The 21,638-nt window shown below is 38.5% G+C and overlaps 1 protein-coding gene across 1 annotated transcript; it reads left to right on the top strand.

Annotated features, from left to right (window-relative positions):
- The first annotated feature begins 1,223 nt into the window (after nt 1–1,223).
- C21H5orf46 (chromosome 21 C5orf46 homolog) lies at nt 1,224–13,541 on the top strand. Its single transcript, XM_012774194.2, has 4 exons — nt 1,224–1,293; nt 6,262–6,397; nt 9,717–9,774; nt 12,950–13,541. Exons 1-3 carry the CDS (start codon nt 1,224–1,226, stop codon nt 9,763–9,765), a joined length of 255 nt encoding a protein of 84 aa, XP_012629648.1. The 3' UTR covers nt 9,766–9,774; nt 12,950–13,541.
- Nucleotides 13,542–21,638: the final 8,097 nt, after the last annotated feature.

Below are 21,638 nucleotides of genomic sequence, written 5' to 3'. Positions count from 1 at the left end.
GCTACATATGCACAATGGAATACCATTCGACCTTAAGAAAAGAAGGAAATGCTGTCATTTGCCACAGCCTGGATGAACCTGGAGGACATTATGCTATGTGAAATAAGCCAGGCACAGAAAGACAAATGCATCACAAGAGCTCATTTATATGTGGAATCTTAAAAAGTTGAACTCATAGAAGCAGAGAGTAGAACGATGGTTACCGTGGGCTAGAGGTTGGGTGGGGGGAGTGATTGGGGAGATGTTGGTCAAAAGATACAAACTTTCCGTTAGAAGAAATATGTTCAAGAGATCTATCCTACAACATGGTGACTATAGTTAATAACAAGTTATTGTATACTTGAAAATTGCTAAGACAGTAGATGTTGTGTTGTCACCACAAATAAATGATAAGTATGTGAGGCCATATACATGTTAATTAGCTTGGTTTAGCCATTCCACAATATGTGTGTGTGTGTGTGTGTGTGTGTGTGTATTTCAAAACATCACCTTGTGTATCATAAATATGTACAGTTTTTATTTGTCAATACATAAATAAGTAGATTCACAGGCTGAAGAAGAGAGCTGTTAAAATACCTAGTTCTCAAACACTGGGGTCAAGGGCTCTATAGGACAGATGATGAAGTAACAAACTCTCTCTGGAGTAGGGAGGAATGGTCATCAGGAAGGTTTCACAGAGAAGGGGGCATCTGAACTGAGCCTGAGGAGCAAGGAGGGACACTCCAAGGGGAGACGGAGGGGACTCCCAGGAAGAAGAAAGAAGAGAGCTGAGGCATGGGGGTGGGAAAGGACATGCCCACGTAACCTGGTGGGTTAGCTCAGAGAGGGAAAAAGCAGAGTGTACAGGGAGGGGAGTAGGCACGCCTCGCACCAGTCTGATTTTGTGTTGGCTCCTTGACACTCATAAATAAATTTGCCTGGTATCCATCTCATTATCAATGCCAGCCTTGGAGCTACCCCCAGAAGATTCCCTTTGGTACCATTTACAGATACAAATCAGAAAAACCAAGAGAGTTTTTCTTTCCCTATAAGAAAAACGTTTGGTTTGAAAGATAGGTCAGGGCTCATGAGTAGGGATGGAAGAGCAATCTGTGCAGACATCTTATGCAACAAACTAATTAAATTCCATAGCAGATGATGTCACCTATATATGCTCTATAAATGGAGCAGTATTTCAGGTGCACCTCAGCGATTTATCTGCACCAGTATCCAGTGGTACAAGAATGGCTATCTCAGTACTCCGGCTGACAATTGTCCTGGGACTGCTTTTCTTAATCCTGACCTGCCATGCAGGTAAGTGCTTCTGCTCACAGCCTGTGGACTGTGCAGTGGTTAGCAGTGATTGGAGGAGGTTAGTGGCACTGATCTAGAACCTAAAAGGAAGGGGGGGGCGCTGTGGGCACTACAGAAAGAGCACTGGACTGAAGACTAGAGCTGTACCTTCTCACACAAAGAAAGGATTTTTATTAAAATCTGCTTCAGTTATAACCTCTATTCGCAGTGACTGTATGAAATTTGAAATGACTTTTCCTTATACATTCATATGATGTAGTGGCAATACCATATTAGAAATTCTTTGGGAGCTAGGGGGTATTCAATTTTTAATGATTATACCTAATAATGTTCAATGATGAAGAATATGTTGTCTGTAATAAGACTCCTAATCCTGGTTCTACCACTAATCAGAAATGGGACTTTAGACATGCTATTCAACCTCTCTAGACCTCAGACATAAAAGGGAACACTTAACATTCTCCTAAGTTATCATGAAAATTAAATACAAGAGACAAAACACATTGGAACAGTACCTGGTCAATAATAAGCATGCAGTAAAAATGAACTGTTATTGTTATCCTATATAATCTCATTTGAGCTTCATGTAATCCTATAAGGTAAACATGCACAGTTTTATCATTTCACTTTCTATAGGTTAGTAAACTCAGCTTGCAGAGGGAAATTTTCTTGAACAAATACAGGTGGAAGTGGCACCTGGGAGTGAAGCCTACCTACGTTCCTAGACTGTTTCCATTATAACTGAGCATCTACTTCTTTCCTATCTGTCTACACACACAGAGGACCAGAAGGCAGCATGCAGCATTCTCATTCATTTATTTTTTGTCTGCAAAAGACTGAGCTCCTGAGTTATCTCTATGCAGAATAATAGGTCAAAAAACATAGGCAGTGCAAACATTTAGTAACAATCCTTTCAATGTAACTTGGCAGAACAATACAACAGAATCACTCTAGGGATGGCCACAGAGATTACTGTGTCCACTCTACTCCTAAAGCAGTCACCACAGTGAAGTGAAAGGTGAAATTTGGGCTGGGCATCATGGCTCATGCCTGTATTCCTTGCACTTTAGGAGGCTGAGGTGGGAGAATCTCTTGAAGTCGGGAATTCCAGACCAGGCTGAGCAAGAGCAAGACCCCGGCTCTACTAAAATAGAAAATATTAGCCAGGCATCATGGTGCATGCCTGCAGTCCCAGCTACTTGGGAGGCTGAGGCAGGAGGATCACTTGAGCCCAGGAGTTTGAAGTTGCAATGAGTTACGATCATGCCACTACACTCTAACCTGGGTGACAGAGCAAGACTCTGTCTCAAAATAAATAAATAAAAGAAACGTGAGACTTGACATTGAAGACCAGTCCTAGATCTGTCTCTCATGAACTCTGAAACCGTAGTTAAGTCAGTTTACTGCTTTGAACCTCAATTTTTCATCTGTAAAATGGGATAATAATCAACTGTACCAGATCAAATGAACAGACTTTTATAATCACCTTGCAAGCCATAAGAACTGTGCAAATGCCACCAATACAAATTCGGAACAAACACAGTGTGCCTGTATCTGTTTATATTGTCAATATTCTTTACATTCACTCTGTCTGAGAAATTCAACCAGGTAGTTACTATAAATAAAGGCTATCCAAACCAGGCAAAGTACCTCACACATGTAATCATAGTACCTTGGGAAGCTGAGGCAGGAGGATTGCTTCAGGCCAAGAGTTCAAGACCAGCCTGGGCAACATAACAAGACCCCATCTCTACAAAAAAATTTAAAAAATAGCTGGGCGTGGTGGCACATGCCTGTAGTCCCAGCTACTCAGGAGGCTGAGGCAGAAGGATCACTTGAGCCTAGGATTTTGAGGTTGCAGTGAGCTATGATGGTGCCATTGCACTTAACCCCAGGTGACAGAGCAAGACATTGTCTCAAAAAATTTAAAAAAAAATCCTATCCCATATTACACTTGAAAAGAGAAAATGTTTAACTATGGGCTTTGGTGATTTATTTCTAGAATATCAAATTTCTTTAAAATTTAAAAGCATTTTTTAAGATTTTTTTTAATATCCCAAGGCAATAGAGGACAAAGTGAATTATAAATCATTTTGTTGCTATTATTAATAATAGTAATAATAATACAGTAAACATTTATTGTGAGCTTACCTTGGACTGGTACTCTGATAAGTGATAAATGACACATATACACATATACGTATACACATACACATATATACAATATATAAAATATCTTTCAATCCTGACAATAGCGCAATGAGGAAACTGAGAGACAAAGTGGTTTAGCATTGTGTGCAAGGTACATAGCTAATTTTATTTGAAGATAGGAATCAGGTTTGCATGTGATCCACCACACTCTCAATATCTTTCAATATACAGGTGGCCCACAGGCTGAGGCCAAGAATCTGATCTTCACACACTCCAATCCCAGGCTCCCTGCATATTGAAAAGCTAGCACTTAATGTCATATTAAAATAAAAAGTCAATACAATTAAATGGTTATGCAAGTAGATAGTTAAAAACACGGAAAAAATTAACTCACCTTTCATGCAAGAAATTATTGTCTTGCACTTGGCAAATGTCTTCAGAGAACAATAGCTTGGAGTTTGTTATATAATGTGAATAACACATTCTGGGGAGTTAAAAACATTCAGCCACCTGGCTCAGCCACTTTCTAGATGAGTGGTTTTAGGTGAATCACTTAATTTCCCTGAGTATCTGTGTTCTTTTCTATAAAACTGTGATATTATTACTGAGCTAAATGAGCATTAAGATGTGTGATGAAAGCACTACCCCAGTACCAGCAGAACAGGCATCCCATAAATGAGTTCTGTTTACTTTTTTCCATGATGAAAACAAGCCAATTCTTCTGGGAACTTTGGCTTCCCAGTACTTTATGTGAGGGTCATATCTGTATTTGTCCCTTTTTACCTTAACTCTTAGCATAGCTATGCCTGTAATGGTAGGCTCAGAAAACACTTTTTGAATGAAAGGACCAACAGGTGAATGAATGAATACTTGATGATTAGTATTCTGATTTTGTTTATAAGTCTCAGGATGATGCTCCTGTCAAATCTTTGGTTGTGGCACAGTAAACAATAAATGTTTGCAAAATTGCATGACAATCTTTTTATAAATAGTTTCTATTTTGGGATATAATATAGATGTAAGGCTTCTGACATAATTTGACAGCCTCCATACAAAGGGTAGTTACATTTCCTTCATCCAAAGTCACGGGGGTACATTGTCTAGAAGTTGGGACTTCATGGGTCGAAACTTTTGGTGGGCTTGCCAGATAAAATACCAGACACCCAGTTATATTTAAATTTTAGATAATCAATGAATAATCTTTTAGCATAAGTGAGTCCTAAATATTGCATGTATTATTCTTATACTACTAAAAACGTATTTGTTGTTTATGTTTAGATTTAACAGAGCATTCTGTATTTTTATAAACCAAATCTGGTAACACTACTTGTTAGGCTACAATAAAATTAAAAAATAAAGTTCCTACTTCATCCTGTCATCAGGGTCCAGAGGGGAGGTCACATGTAGTTACTGTCATTCTTCCATCTCTTCTCTTCTCCTGAAAATAAAGACCAATAAGCAATGTCAACACGCTCCGAGGGACCTTGCATCTAACCAAGCTCACTCTCTGCATCTTTGGCCCTCGATCCAAAGGGCACTTGATTAAGAATCAAGTGTGGACTCCTGCAGTTACAGTTCCATCTTCTCCTCTTACTGTTTGTGAGGCCTTCTGCAAGTCACTTAATCTTTGCAGCTTCTCAGGCCAGTAGGCTAAACATGCATACCACATAAGATTAGTCAAGGGCAAAATTATATCACATTTGTGAAATCATTATTTACAAAACTTTTAGGTGATATGCAAGTGATAGAATTTCTCTTTGCCATCCTTATTACACTATTTTGAATCTTATTTAAAAAGTACAAATTATATCACTTTTTGGTCAAAGCCTATGCAGTTCATCACAGAATGCCTTGAAATCCAGATTTTAATATAGATATGGGTTTGAATCATATTTCTTCCACTTACTAACCCTGTGACTTTGCACTAGCTTCTACTCTCTCAAATTCCATTTCTTTACCATTAAATTGGAATAATTTTGCCTGGCTCATCATAGAGTTTTTGTGAAGATTAAATGAGCCAGTGCTTGTAGATTGTCTGTCACAGGCACATGTTCAACAAATGCTACCCACTACTCAGCCACAAAAAACAAAACAAAACAAACAAAAAAAAACACAATGGTGATCTAGCACCTCTTGTATTACCCTGGATGGAACTGGATCCTAATGTACTAAATGAAGTATCACAAGAATGGAAAAACAAGCACCACATGTATTCACCATCAAATTGATATTAATCGATCACCACTTACTCTGCACATATAGTAATAACATTCATCAGCTATTGGGCAGGTGGGAGTGGGGAGGAAAAGACAGGTATATTCACACCTAATGGATGTGGTGCTATTTGGGGGACAGACACACTTGTAGCTCTTACTTGGGTGGTGCAAAGGCAATATATGTCACCTAAAATTTGTACCCCTGTACTATTCTGAAATTTTTTAAAAAATGCTACCCACAGACATTTTGTCATTATTATTATTGCCACAGGTAAGCTATATTTCAATCCTGGCACCAGCACTTACTGCTGAACTCTGGGAAAACTACTTAACCTCCGTGAGCACCAGTTTTCTCACTCACAAAAGGGAGCCCATGTCTACCTAAGTATCAACGTCTGTCGTTTTGTTTCTCTGTTTTTAGCAATAAATGAGATAGTGCATGTGCAGAGTTTAACCAGGCAGGCATTAGATGTTCAATGAAAATAACTGTATAAGCCTTCATAATTAGTGAGACGGGTACAAAGGGACCCAAGGTTTCCCTGCATGAAAAGAGACTTCTTGTTGCTAAGAATCACCTCTGAGATTCTGTTCTGTTTTTCAGATGATATACCAGAAAACAAGCCAGAAGACTCAGGCAAAAGCCCAGAGAAAGATTTCCCCAAATTCCTAAACATCCTAGGCACAGAGATAATTGAGAATGCAGTCGAGTTCATCCTCCGCTCCATGACAAGGAGCACGTAAGCACCGAGACAAACCTTGCTTTTTGTCCGCTTTGCTGTTGGTAATGACCACGTCACATTAAAATGAATGAGAAACAAAATTTGTGGCGCATGCAAATGTATGCTTTTTTTTTTTTTTGAAAAATGTTGGCCTACTTTAAGATATGTTTTGCATCTGAATGAATTGCCCTGAACTCTTCTGGGGTGAGCACATTCCCATCAAATGGTTCCGTATAAAGTTGTTCATCTCGGGACCAAACAGGGAGGAGGAAGAGCCCTGCTCCAGGGGGCAGAAAGCCAAGCCCTGGCCCTGACTCAGGTGCTCCCTCACTGCACGGTCCTGGGCAAAGCCCTCCCTCTCGGAGTGCCTCTGTCTGCTCATCTATAAAGTTAGAGAGCCTCCGCCCACCCCATTCAAGCACTGTGGTTATGTGGCGAAGGCAGGGGGTAATGGTAGGTTCATTAGCGATAGGAGTGATGAGCCCTGTCTTTATTTTCTAACTTGAGTAGTTTAAGAGGCTTAGCAAAGACAGTAGATCATCTCTCATTGGAGACAATCTGGAGATCCTCTCAAAATGAGTGTTAGTTTCCATCATAAGAGATTGCCTTAGGGGCAGATCACAGATCACCCAACCCAGAGAATTCCCAGCCCCTGTGCCCAATTCCTAACACATCTTATTCCAGCCTACATAGCTCTGATTTTATATTATACTACTAGTTTACCCTATTCTTAACTCTCCCAACACTAACCTCCCAATTCAGTACTCCAGGATCAAATTCACTCTTCAGAACTTCCAGGTGCTTTTAATCTCCATCACTTTAAGCCCTCTGCTCTCTCAGTTTTATTTTCATAGCCCCCTAAGCAGAATTTGACTAAGTGTGGTTTATTACCCACCTGTTTTAGAATCCCCCAAAGAACTTACAAAAAAAATGCAGATTTCTCCTTCCTATCTTGCATCCCCCCTAGGGGGCAAGCAAGGCTAAGGGCATGCTTTTTAACAAGATTTCCAGGTGATTCTGATGTACAGAAATTTTTAAAAGCCATGCCCTTAATCAAATACTCTAGACTACATGGATGGTCCTTAAAGTTCCATATAGCATTTAAATTTTTATTCATATTTTGTACATATGAGAATTTTTGCATCTTGGTGGAGAATGTATTTCTGACCTCTGTTAAATTCTCAATGGGGTCTATAACCAACAAAATATTAAGAACCACTTCTACATATTAGTAGAAGTAATGGGGGTCTTGTTGTAGTCACTGATCTGCCTAAATCAATTTATTATGATCTGGCTGGAGAGGTTATGCCTGCAATCCTTCTCCACAAATCGTTAAGCTCACAGATGTTTCTTTTTTATTGTTACATGTCCCATTTGTGGTTTCTTTCGCAACTGTTGCTTTCCCATGATTGTTAATGTAAACAAGAAGGAAAGTAATATGCAAACAATGAGTACAACCCATTATGTACAAAGTACAGATTATACTCCAGTTATGCTAGAATTATTATATTAACAACATAGCAAAGCAAAGAGTTGGAAGAATAATACTTCTTTTTTTATTCCTTCCCTAGAGAATTTTCCAAATATAAAAAAGCACATTTTTCCCTGTGTTAACCCTAAAAGTTGACTACCTGATATGCTAAAAAAGTTACTGTCAGCTCTAGGCTCAGAAATGGAGCCTCATCTACCATTTCCCCTTTCATTTGTTATATACCAAAGTGCATTCTTTTCTACCTTGCAGTTTCCACATTGGGAATATTGACTATAATTTAATGACTTCCAAATTCATATTCCTATCGCATTCTTTTTCCTGAGCCCCAAACTGAAATAACTGATTGCTTGCTATAAAACTCCATCTAGGTTTTCCACCAGTATCTCAAATGCAACTGGTCTAAACCCAAGTCAATTATCTCACTCAAAAACTCACCTCCTTCGGTTATTAATTCCTATCACCATCTACCCAGAATCCAGAAGCATAAGGATCTCATTTGATCCTTCCAGCTCATCATCACCTTTGTGCAGTGGCTAAATATTCTACCCTAAATTTTTTTTCTATGTCATTCCTTTTCCTCAACTCCACTGACTATTTGGTCAAGTTGAGTACCCCATCATTTCTTTCCCAAGTTCCTTTTATCAGATTTCTAATAATTTTCACTGCACTGTTTTCTGTGTTTCCTCATACCAACCCATCCTCTACCTACTACCAGAACAACATTTCAAAAATGTAAATTTGGTCCTATCACTGCCATGCTTGAAACCCTTTCATGAATTTCCATTGCCTACACAAGTGGAGCAAATGCCTTAGGCTGCTGTTAAAGACCTTTCCCTGATGCCAATGAATCTTTCAGTTGTATCTCTCAGCCCCTAAACCAAACTCCTGATGCTCCAATGACAAATTAATTTTGTCTTCAGAGCAAGTCATATGTGTATAAACCTGCAATATCTATGCACATGTTTTTTTTTCCTGCCAGCAATGCCTAGCCCCCAAGCTCCAACCCCATTCTGTTCACCTGTCAATCTAATCATATTCTGAAGTCCATTTCAAAAACAAAGTCTGTGAAGAAGTCGCAGATGCCCACAATTAGAAAATTCAGTTTTTCATATTCAGGGATTTCATAATGCTTTGTAGGGATCTTCATAACAGGTTTCCCCTCACATTGTCTTAAATTACTCATATCTGAGTGTGTCTCTTTTCTCCAAGAGACTATAATCTCTTTGAAAAACCATATTTTAGTCATCTTTCACCTCTCAGCAGCTACCACAGTGCCCAAGCCTGGAGCAATCGGGTATAGAGTTTCTGGCATTTAGCAATGACTCTGGAGAGCCAAGTTTTAAACTTGGCTTTGCCATTTACCAGCCATGTGGTTTGCACAGGTTGTTTAATCTCTTTGAACTTCAGAGCTTTCTTCACACATCAAAAAAGATTTAAAAATTTATTCAACATCTATTTATTAATTTATACTACATGCCAGGCGCTGTTCTAGGTACTGGGAACATATTACTGCAAAAATATACCAAAATATATGCCTTTGTGGAGTTTATGTATGAATAGACATCAAACTATTAATAATAGGTTTGTTATCAGGTTGAAAGATATACATAAATGGTTTGTCCATTATGAACTATTATGCAAATCTATTATGGAAATCTATTTGGATTTCTACATGCAAATCTATGAAAAATTATTATGGAAATCTTATTTCTTTCTGACATAGGACTATCTGGAGAAGAAAAATGTGGCTCAAACATTGTAAGACACCTTTGTGATCATTCTGACACTGCTGTTCAGTCTAAATCATAATTCATTATTTTCTCTTAATTTTTTTGTGTTTTCAAGAGGATTTGTGGAATTTGGTGATAAACAAGGAGAACATTCATCAAAGTGACCTCCGCAGGTGATCTTTAACTTACAATTTACGATTTAAAAACAGCATATTAGACAAAGGAAAAGGGGCCTGTCTGTCTTTTATTCAATGGTTTTGAGTACTCGTGCCTATCTACAAGCAGAAAAGATGTATTTTTTTGTTCTTGCTGTAGTTTGTTTTTAAAATCAATTTTAAATCCTTCTGCTAAGGGAAGAGGCATAATTGTGGGGATAAATGAGAAAGCACTGGGAGTTAGGACACACGTGTTGGGAACTTGCTTTGAATCAGTCCAGCCTATGAAATGATGGAATAGTACGCACTAAAATCTAAGAACCCATGTAATCATGCAGTTAGTTACTCATGAGAAGAGTAAAGTCTGTTGAACCTCATTAGAGGAGAAAGAGGTAGCAATCTGCCTGTCCCACACAGTTAGATTTGTGTGCATTGTGGCTTGAGTGCTCAGAAATACCCGCTTTTTCCTTACTCAGCTCTCGGATATTGGATAGTGACTATTGAAAGATAAAAACAGAAATGTTTTAGCTGGAAAAGTAACAATATTGGTAGCGTGAATGAACGAAGGTTTTACTCTGTTTTAGGCATCAAGCTAAGTGCTGGATAGGTAGTATTTGATTTAACTCATAATCCTTAGGAAAATAGGTATTGCTATTTTTAAAATGTTATCAATTAAGAAATGAAGGCTCAGGAGATTTGTGATGTCACTATATTAATAAAGAAGGAGGGAAGGATTTGAACTCAAGCAGCCTGGTCCTAGAGTCCGTGCTCTATCTCTAGTCCATAGTGCTGCTGGAGAGCAGAGCAGAATAGTATAGGAGAAGGCAGTAGATAATAATGGTTAGTTATGTCTCCACATGTACATAGAAACGAAACACTCTTGATTAGTAGGGTTACCCTCTAATGCATCTCCAAAAAGCATGGCCTTTCCCAATTTTTATTTGTGACCCAGTCTGGAAACACTCCTTTCTCCTACTGGCTCCATTTGATAACTTGGGTATCATTAATGTAAGTTCAAAAAGCTACTATCCTATCACCCAGAACTTAGCCCACCCTTTCCCATAGGTTTCTAAGGATGAAAATAAGCCCTGGGCATTTGAATCAAGTCAAGACATGTTCAACCCAGACACTCCTGGATCTCACCCCAAAGCCAGTTAGACTTCTGAAGTACATTCGTTTATGTTTGCATGTCTTCCTTCCCATTTTCTCAGGGAACAGACAACCTCTTATTGCAGGTGGCCTAACACCTTGCCTTCATTCAGCCTGGTGATACACACCTATAATCTTAGTAGTCACACCCCAAACCCCTGGAGTGTCATCCTGGAAATTCAGTGCATGAGGCAGTCCAATAGGCAGGGCACCATGGAGGAGCAGAAAGAGCAGAAGACATACAGAAGATGTAAGTTCTTCTAAATTGGGCACTTACTGGTTCTGTAGCCATGTTCAGGTCACTTCATCTCCCTGAGCCTCACTTTCCTCCTTATGAGTTTTATAAATGTAGGGAATTAATTGATCCAGATCTTAATGCCAGAACATTTTTTTGACTGGACCTAAAAAACTTGGATTAGATTCCTGAACCAACTTTAGCTGCCCAAATGAGCAGGGAGAAATGGCTCAATCTAGGGACATAAAAAAATTAGTTGCACAAAATGGTAGTTACGAAAAAAAAAATTGGACTAAAGAGAAGGAAGCCTGTAAGGGAGAGGTTAAATTTTGGGTGGTTTGATCAGGAGTATCTCTTTAAACCCCAGTGACTACGCATTTAATAAGTAGCTTTTAGAAGTTGCTTTTGTATGATAATTGCCTCATCTAATCAAAAGCAAGTCATCGCTTTAGAATTAAGTGATTCATAGCAATACCTGTTTCTCCACTTTAGAAAACTTGTTGAAAGTTCTAGCTGTTTCTTAAATGAAGATGGATAAATAGATAGATAGGTATCATGTGTTTCTCCTAGCAACTAAGATCTCTTATTTCAACAAATTCCTTTAATGCTTTTTTAATCCATGTCTACTATTAGATTTGGCCAATGCTACTAAAATGAATAACACTAGCTAGGCATTGAGAAGTCTGAACTATCACATAGCACAGCATATTCCATAACTGTGGAAAGAAATAATAAAGTTATGTATGAAAGGCTTTTGGGAATGCCTTGGAAAAAGGAGATAAGAGAGAACACCTGGAGGAAGGTGTGAGCATTATGAAGGCTTTACAAAGAGAACGTGAACTCCGTGTGATTCTGCATGCAATCTCAGATGATGAATGGAGTGGTACAGTACCAGAAAAAAGTATATCACCTAATAATTGGATACCCGATTGATCTGAGACTCTCTCAACCTCTGCTCTACCATATTAGCATGATTTCCAATATGCTAAAAATTTTCAATAGACTTAAAATATCAACTCCTATTGTTCTGCATTACTTCAAACCACATGGATTCAAGTCATGCCCCTTTGTGCTTAAGTCATTTGACATCTTTAAGTATAAATGTCTTTTTCTGCATAAAAAAATCTGATGAACCTCACTAGATTATTAAAATTAATAAGAAGTAGTAGATGGGAAAGCACCTTATGAATTCTGAATTTCTATATGCATTTATTGTATTTAGGAAAAATCTTCTATGGACACACAAGATCTCATGCTTAGACTTGTTGAGTCAGAACTTCCTAGGGAAGGAGCTAGGAACAAGTAAATTGAACAGGGAAGTCTGATGCAGCTGATGAGCAAAACTGCAATCGGGAACAACATCACTTAATATACCCTCCATAAAGTCTTATGGAAATTTTTTCTTCTAGAATTTAGAAGAATAAAAAAATTGCTTCCCCTAAAGTCTGCTTCCTCTTTTCTGATCACAAGATTTATGTGACTTGGTGTATTTCTTTTTTTCTCCCATCTATCCAGAAACTCACCATGAAACTAGGGTCTTAATTTACCCTTATGTTTATTCTATGTAAATCCGTTCTTCCTCTGTTTCTCATTCTTTCTTTGTATATGTTGAATTTTTCTTTTTTGTTGTTGTTGTTGATCATTTCCCCAAGTATGTATGGATAGTTGAGTTCATTATAAATCTTCTTATATTTTAAAATGCAGAAGCATAAAACTTTTAAAGAAAAAGTTAAAAGGTTTTGGGGGGTTTGGGGAGGGTTCCCTCTCTGCTTGGTAATTGTTTCCCCTTCTCTGGCTTGTGTTTCAAAGGACACACCTGTCTGGCTCCTGGACAATCCAAGGGCAGCCAAACCCTGCTTTTCCGGTTCATCTCCTTCATGAGAGTTCCAGGACCAAGGCCTCAAAGCAGCTCTCAGGAGTTCTCAGGATCAGGTCCTGAATTCAACCAAACACAACTCATTTTGAACACCTGGCTTTGCAATTTTGCTCCTGGAAAGTCAGCATAACTGTTTACTCTTTGATGTCACGTACCTTAGTTCATGGAGAAGAAATTTGTTGGTGGTAATCATTTTTCCTGGGCATGTTCAAAGTTTTAACCACATACAAAAAAATATGAAATATATATGTGTATACATGTGTGTATATATATATATATATATATGTTTGTGTTATGAACCAGGATAACCAAAGAATGGTTCAAAATAAGAAAACTAAAGCTCAGCTAAAGTAACAAAGTCAAAGGCACAGAGCCAGTAAGTGGCAGAAAGAAAGTGACTCCAAAAAACAAGCTCCTAGCTCCTAAAAATGTATGAAGTTTTGGAGTTTAAAGTTTCCTACATATTTTTGGAAAATATTTACAAAAAAAGATTTGAACCCACTCACCTGTGCTAGTAAACTAAAATCTGACTTTTTTTTTTTTTTTTTTTTTTTTTTTTTTTTTTTTTGAGACAGAGTCTCACTCTGTTGCCCAGGCTAGAGTGCCGTGGCATCAGCCTAGCTCACAGCAACCTCCAACTCCTGGGCTCAAGCAATCCCCCTGCCTCAGCCTCCCAAGTAGCTGGGACTGCAGACATGTGCCACCATGCCTGGCTAATTTTTTCTATATATTTTTAGTTGGCCAATTAATATCTTTCTATTTTTTTAGTAGAGACAGAGTCTCACTCTTGCTCAGACCGGTTTTGGACTCCTGACCTTGAGCCATTTGCCCGCCTTTGCCTTCCAGAGTGCTAGGATTACAGGTGTGAGCCACCGCACCTGGCCAAAATCTGACTTTTTAAAAACTGAAAAGTTATTGCTATTCCACAGTGTCATTATTTTTCTCATAGAATAGCAGTGTCAGGGATGGAGGAAGAGTCCTTGAAAGTTTAGTGCAGCCCTTTCAAGCTACTACCTCCTACCTCGTTACTCAGAGCTGGGTCCTCTGCAGCCATTGCTGGGGGACTTGCCCACTTACCAGGCATAAAATCTGACCCAGCTGAGCTGGAAATACAGTATTCTTCTGCAATTATTTAATGTAGGCAGTAAGACAAGGCTGAAATCATAGAGCAAGATGACAAAGCTGTGCTCTAGTCTAGAATAAAAGTTCTTCTATATGCTTCTACTATGTTCTCAAGAGCTGTCCTGAGTCCTGTCCTTCCCAAAAATATAGACTCTGAAAGGAACTCTTGTGGATTTTCAATAAATCTTTTGTTTGTTTGTCTGTCTTCCTGTTTTTACTTAGCCAGAATAAGTTTACATGCAACACAAAGAACCTTTAATAATACAGGTATATAAACTAAGAGTGAATACCTGCTAAATATTGAAAAATGCATGTTACTTTCTATGATAAATTCAGACAACCCCTGCTCTGCATTTTCTAGGGATTATGGCAATTTCATATGTCATATCCCACTTAACCAAATTACCTTATATTCAGTATCACACAGCCTGCTTCTTCCCACCAAATGTGGCTGCAAAATATCTTTTCAGATTTTGAGTCACTAATTTGTGCCTGGAAAATGCATATACTAATGTACTACTTATGTGTGAGACACAAGCCCTACAAGAGCTTTTCTGCTTTATCTTCACCTGTCTGTCACACACTTTGAATTTACTCTTTCATACTAAAGCAGATGAAAAAACAGGTACCAAATCAGTACTGAATTTGGTGCACTGCCAAGAGGGAGCCATCCAAGATTTCTGATGACCTGTAGAGATTTTGAAGCTATCCCAATTGCTTTACAGTAAATGTTTGCTCTTCCTACCCTTTGTTGCCTCCTTTCCCTACCCTACAATAGGGTACAGGTACAGCAGGTACACTTGATTTTAAAGATCAAGAATCTCTTTCATCTGTGTAGTGTTTTTCTTTTGCAGCCATTTCACACTATCATCTCACTGTAACCTCATAATCGTGATGTGATTGAAGCGAGCTACTGAGGCATGATTTTCCTCATATGACAGGTGAAGAAACTCAAGCTCAGGGAGGCTAATTGATGTGATGCCTAAGATACCCAAACTGTTAATGACGGCTGTTTGGGAGCTCCAACTATGTTTGTCTAACCCCCAACACAGCATTCCTCCATGACAACCTGAGGACACCATCCATACCATCACTATTTTGTCCCCATCCCAAAGTTCCTACCATGACTCAAGTACTCAAGGGAATTTACATCTTACTCTTTACAAAAATGCTGAGCAGAGAGAGTACTTCTTCTATTTAAATAAAAATAAAACTCAATGGAAATCAAGCATGGAGGAGTGGGAAGGATGGGGTGGGTGGAAACCTACCTAAGGGGTACAATGAACACTATCTGGGTGATGGTACACTCATAACCATGACTCAAGCATTATAAAAGTGATCCATGGAACCAAAAATATCTGTACCCCCATAATACTTTGAAATAAAAAAAACATTGAATTATACACCTTAAATTGATGAATTGTCTGATATGTGAATTAAATCTCAATAAAGCTAAAATAAATCAATAAAAACAAACAAATAGGATCCATGTCTTCTGCCATTTACCATCTTATTGAAAGCAAAAGCTACATTTTTTAATTTATAGTTGAGTGAATCACATTTGCAAAAGCCCTGTGCCAGGTATCCCATGCTCCAGCCACCTGAGAAGGCCACGGTGGCTGGGAAGCCAATGAGAGCCAAGGAGGGAAGCAAGTCTTACAGGACTGTGCAGGTCATGGTCAGGATTTTACCCTTAAATCTGGGAACACTGGGAAGCCACCAAGGTATTTTAAGCATTAGTATGAACATGATCATTGTTGCATTTTAGAAATGTCACTTGGCTATTGTACAGACTAGACTGAGGGGTCCAGAGCAAAGCAGGAAGCCAGCTAGAAAGCTCCTGAGGGAGGGAGTGTCAGCACAGGTGGAGTGATGTGGGAGGACTCAAGAGAGTATTAAGAGGTCAGGTTGACAGGATGTGGTGATGAGCTGAATGTGATGTGTCAGGGAGAGGAGTATCAAGAGGGACTCCCAGGCGTCTGGCTAATACAACTGGCTACGTGATGGTGCCATTCAGGGATAGGAAGAACACTGGACACAAAATGGCCCAAGCCTTTCCTGGGCTCTTAGGATAAAAGTGCCCATGACAATAGCACCCAGTGTGTGGTTTTACCTCTGTCTACCTGTCTAGCTGTCCAGGCTCAGTTCATATTCCTCTGCTCTTGCTCACACAACTTCAGCCACACAGATGATGTTTCAGTTCTTTGAAGAAGCCAAGTTCTCCACATCCTCAGGATAGTCACACATTCAGCACTTTTTGCCCAGAATATCATTTGGCTGAGATGGCGTCTTCACATCTTCAAGTCCAAAGTTAAATGACGCTTCCATAGAAATGACTCAAAATAAAGCAGGGAACTTCTCGTCATTGTTGCCATTCTTAGATTCCAATTATTTTTCTTTATTGTTCTTGCTATAACTCATAATTATCTCTCTACCCACGTTTATTTTCATAGCTTCTGTGTCTCCCCTTACACTGAAATCTGTGGGGACGTGATTCATGACCATTTTTTTTATCACTGCATGCTCCATGTCTAGCAAAGATGCCGTGATCAATATTCAATCATCATTTGTTGAATCAAAAAAATATATATAGGAAAAAATAAATGACCAATAACAATCATTATTATATTGCCAAATCAGGAAGGTTTTTATTTGATAAAGATACACAGCAAGCTAGTGACAGAGCAAAGGATGCACCTTTTAAGAATGCCTGAAATGAAGGCAGAGGTAGTTACTAGAAAGGAGGAGCATCAGGTAATCGCTGGTTAGTTGTGATTCTCCAGTTAAAAATTTAACCCAATAGAAGGTGTTGCTTCTTATATATCTCTTAAACATATACCTAAGTAAAATGTCTTCCTTGATTTTGCTAATAACCTATGAGCGCCCCCTGCTGTCTTTCATCTGTCCCGACATCCTAAGAGCTCTTTACCTCTCTTTACCTCTCTTTGCTCTCTAAAATAAAAAAGAATGCAGCAAATAAATTGTACTTATTCGTCTGTTTGTATTGCCTAGCTTATACATGGGATCCAGAAATAATCTGATTAGTAACTTTCATCTCCTGACCCTCCAGAATATAATAAAAATGGATTTATAGGTAGGTTAGGCAGAACAGTGATACACTAGGCATTACCTTTAGTCCCTAACTGCATCTTTGGAAATGGAACTTCTCTGACCTTAGTCATTTCAGATACCAACTGCTCTTTCCAAATGAAATTTGTGAATAGCTTTCAAAATTTTGGACATCCCATAATTCTTGATCTTGCACCTCCGTTGCCAAAATTTTTCTGAAGAGATAAAGACAAAAATATGTGCAAATATGTGAATGTTCACTGTAGCACTTTTTGTAATAACAAAAAAATTATTAGAAACAATTTGAATACTCACATAGACAACAACTTAAATAAGGTATGGCTCATTCATATATGCATGTTTGTAAATGTGTAGAAAATATCTTGAGAAACATTACATCAAACTGAACGGTGGTTTCCTCTAATTTGTGGGATTTATTGAGGAAGGGAATGAAGGTTACATATATGTACATTGTAAGTACAGTAATAGGTCATTATGGTTATAATATAACTTATAATTATATTTTATATAATTATGTGTATATCCTACATATTTACATATTATATTATCTTTATAACAATTTTTGAACTTTTTATTTTGAGATAATTGTGATTTCCATGCAGTTGTAAGAAATATACAGAGAGATCTGGCATATTCTCTACTGATTTTCCCCAATGGCAGCACCTTGAAAACTATGCCACAATATCAAAACCATATAGTGACATTGATACAGACAAGATATAAAACATCTTCATCCCCACAACGATCTCTCAAGTAGCTCTTATTTAACACACTCACTCCCCTCCTGCCCCCACCTCCATAACCTTTGGAAATCATAAATCTGTTCATTACTTCTGTATGTTTGTCATTTTGAGAATGTTATGTAAATAAAATTAATAGTACTTACCTTTTGTGATTGACTTTTTTCCACTTAGCATAATTCTCTTTTTTTCTTTATTGTTTAATAGTATTCCATCATACAGATGTATGACAGTTTGTTTAACCATTCGTCCATTGAAGGACAACTGAGTTGTTTCCATTTTTGGCGACTACAAATGAAATTTCTATGAACATTTCTGTACAAGTTTTTGCATAAACGTAAGTTTTCACTTTTCTGGGGTAAATGTCCCAAGAGTACAATTGCTGGGTTGTATGGTAATTACACATTTATTTTTTAAAGAAGCTATCGAACTATTTTTCCAGAGTGGCTGTACCATTTTATTTTTACACCAGCAATGTATGATTTATCCAGTTTCTCTATATCCTCACCAGGACTTGGTGTTATCACCTGTATAATAATGTTTATCATCAGTTTCTTTTTGTGCCCTGTAGCTTCCCAGATATAGTCTGTCCTTGGATTCCTTCTTAACTCAATCAAGGAAATCTCTTTGATATACCCATGGGAAAAACCTCCAGTCCCAACAGATTGCAGATTCCTGCTATCACTCAGCTCAGTGACACAGAACTCTATCCCCAGCCTTCTGCATGTAGTACCTTCGTGAAGACATAGAGAGATATACTACTCAAATATGCAAAACACTCCAAGCTGGCAGAGATAGCAATGAATGGCTTAATAACATTACTGATGGGAGAAAACAAAGGGGCCAAGCCAACAAGGCAAAACTTAACAGAAGCAAATCTATCTACTCAGTAAACACAGAGCTAACATTCTCTTCAGATTCTGTACAATGTGCTGAGGACACAGACATCATAAGTTCGAGTCACTATCTATTTGACTGTACTGTCTAAAAAAGAAACTTTGAAATAAGTATGAAAATAAGTATATCTAAATCTGTGTTATGAATATGTCTGTTGATTTAAAATAGTGTCTGACTTTTTTTTTTTTTTTTTTTTTTTTTGCAATTGGCATTGAAAGTCTGTTGAAGATTTTGAAGTTGGAGAATGATTCTTGTATTTTAGGAAACCATCTTTTGTGCCGTGTGGCTGATGGACTGGACGTATTACCTTTGGGTAATACAGAGGACATTTGAGAGATTAACACAGTAGTTTAGTAAGTAATGACAAAGTTTTAAGAAAAGCAGTAGCAGTGAGGATCATGAAAAATGCACGCAATAGATGTGAAAAGGGTTTATCATGAACAGGGGTTGTCTACCAAGCAGAAGGAAAGGTTCATGAGAGGAAGTACTTAGGATGATTCCCAAGTTTCTGTTTTAGGCAACCATGAAAATAGTTGTGCTATAAATGAGATAGGAAATTAGAACAGAGGGCTGCATTTTGAAAGAGAGATAATAAGTTTACGTGGAAATCTGTGGAGCTGTTCATTAAAAAAGAGCATCTCTTGAAGGCATCTTTTAGGTGACAAAATCTCTTCTTATAAAGGAGACATAAATTATAGCTACAGATTTTGGAGTTTCTAACACGAGATTATATTGGCACCCATGGCAATGCATGAGGTCCCCAACAAAGATTACACACAAAGTGAAAAGAGAAGAATGATCAAGTTTAGACTCTTTGGAGGCATCAACATTCAAGAGGAGTCAGAATAATAAGGCTCATTTAAAGAAACCAAAAAATAATGGTCAAATAGGAGAAAATTCGGGATAGGAGGGACAGACAGCACATAATTCATGAGAACAGAAAATTTCATGTAGAATGGAGGCATCCCAGGTGACGATTACTTTGAAGTGGTCAAGTCATGTGGTAAATTACATTATAGTAATCCATATTTTGTGCCTTCGATTCCTACAGGAGAATTACACATCCCCTTCCGACAGAAGTCAGGAATGGTCACGTGACTTGCTTTGGCCAATGAAACATGACTGGCAGTGATAGTATATCACTTTGAAGAAGTGTTAAGAGTCAGCCCATGGTTCACCAAGTTCCCTTTCCCTGTGGCCATGATGATCTGAAATGCTCAAGACAAAGACTATTCCTTCGGTTCCAGTTACAGAATTCAGACAACTCGGGGCAGAGCTATAGCCAGGCAGAGACGGCCGTATAACGTGAGGAAAAAGTCAAACGTTGTGCACATAAACCACTGAGATGTGGGATCATCTATTGCTGCAGCTGGCAACCTAATCTGTTGTTACAGACACAAGTAAAACGAGGAAATAAAACAGGAAGTTTCACAAAGTGCAAATATTTTAGTTGCCAAAAAAATGGGGGTCAAGCAATGGCAGGAAAATCAAGATAATATTCATAGAGATGACATTTAACATTGTCCTAGCTAGGAACCAACCGAGAAACAGAAACTACTGTAAGTACTTAGAACAGAAGGAATGTGGTGCAAAGAACTGACTGAATAGATGTTAGAAGAGTTAAAACATCAACTGGGTGGTGGCAAGGCAACCCAGAACCTGACAACAGTAGGAAGTCACCACCAACCTCAGCTACAGAGAGAAAGAGAAGAGGTGGTGTGACCAGAGCCCAGAGGCTGGAGTCCCCCAGAAAAAGCTGGAACTGACACAGACTTTTCCAACGGGACCTGGAGCCCCAGACACGGAGCAGCCACTTCCAGAGACTTCTCCCAAATACAGAGGCAGAGGAGGCCACGCAATGATTTTTCCCTTTTCCCACCCCCTACCTACTGCCTAGGCCTCCCAAGGCAGAATCCAGCCCAAATATCAGCTGACCTGCGAACCTGAGAAATGCAACCTGCAGCAATCAGTGTCATGTCCCCTCTCCCCTCCCCACAACACAGAGCAGAACATGGAAAGGTAGGGTCTGGATCCAAGGGCAAATAGTTCCAAGACTGGCACAGGCCATGTCTGAAGGCAGAAGGTAGCAGGCATTGTAGGTAGTAAGTAACTTGGTTTTTCATTAAGGTGCAAAAGCATTAGCAGGAAAGGACTTTATTTATCTGTTCAGGGTAGCTGGGGGAGACCACAGGCGACAAAAGGAATATAGCTGAGAGCAGACACATAAACAAAGGCCAGATATTGAAGGGCCTTGCATGCCGCACTCAGGAGCTTGAAATCCATTCTATGGGGGGTCATGACAGGACCAGAATTATGCCTTAAAAAGATAATTCTGTCATCATTGTGGATGGAGTTGGGGGAAGAAAAGATAGTTCATAACGTATTTGCCTAAAGATGACGTATGGTAGAGGGGTCTGTGAAAGCTACTGAGTAGCCCTAGAGTCACTACAGATTTAATAAAAACTAGCCCTCCGATGATGTAGACTCCAAACCAATGGAGTTAGTAAGATACTAGTCTTGTCAGACAATACTTTGAAAATTCTTTTTCACTTTTTAAATTTAAAAATTTCTGGAAATACTGCCAGATAAAGAACAGCTGAAAAAAAAATGGAGATATTTGACTCAGAAATAAAGAGAAGGGAAGAAATGATCCTGTCCCACCTAAAATGCCTGGTTATCCTTATAAAAACAGGCACTCTAGAATTTATGATCCAAGGGAAAAATTACCTAGTTAGACCCTTCTGAATGGAAACCCCAGAAATAAAAATAGGAC

Source organism: Microcebus murinus, chromosome 21 (assembly GCF_040939455.1).
Source record: "Microcebus murinus isolate Inina chromosome 21, M.murinus_Inina_mat1.0, whole genome shotgun sequence".
NCBI lineage: Eukaryota > Metazoa > Chordata > Mammalia > Primates > Cheirogaleidae > Microcebus > Microcebus murinus.
This window is presented reverse-complemented; position numbering and strand designations above follow the sequence as displayed.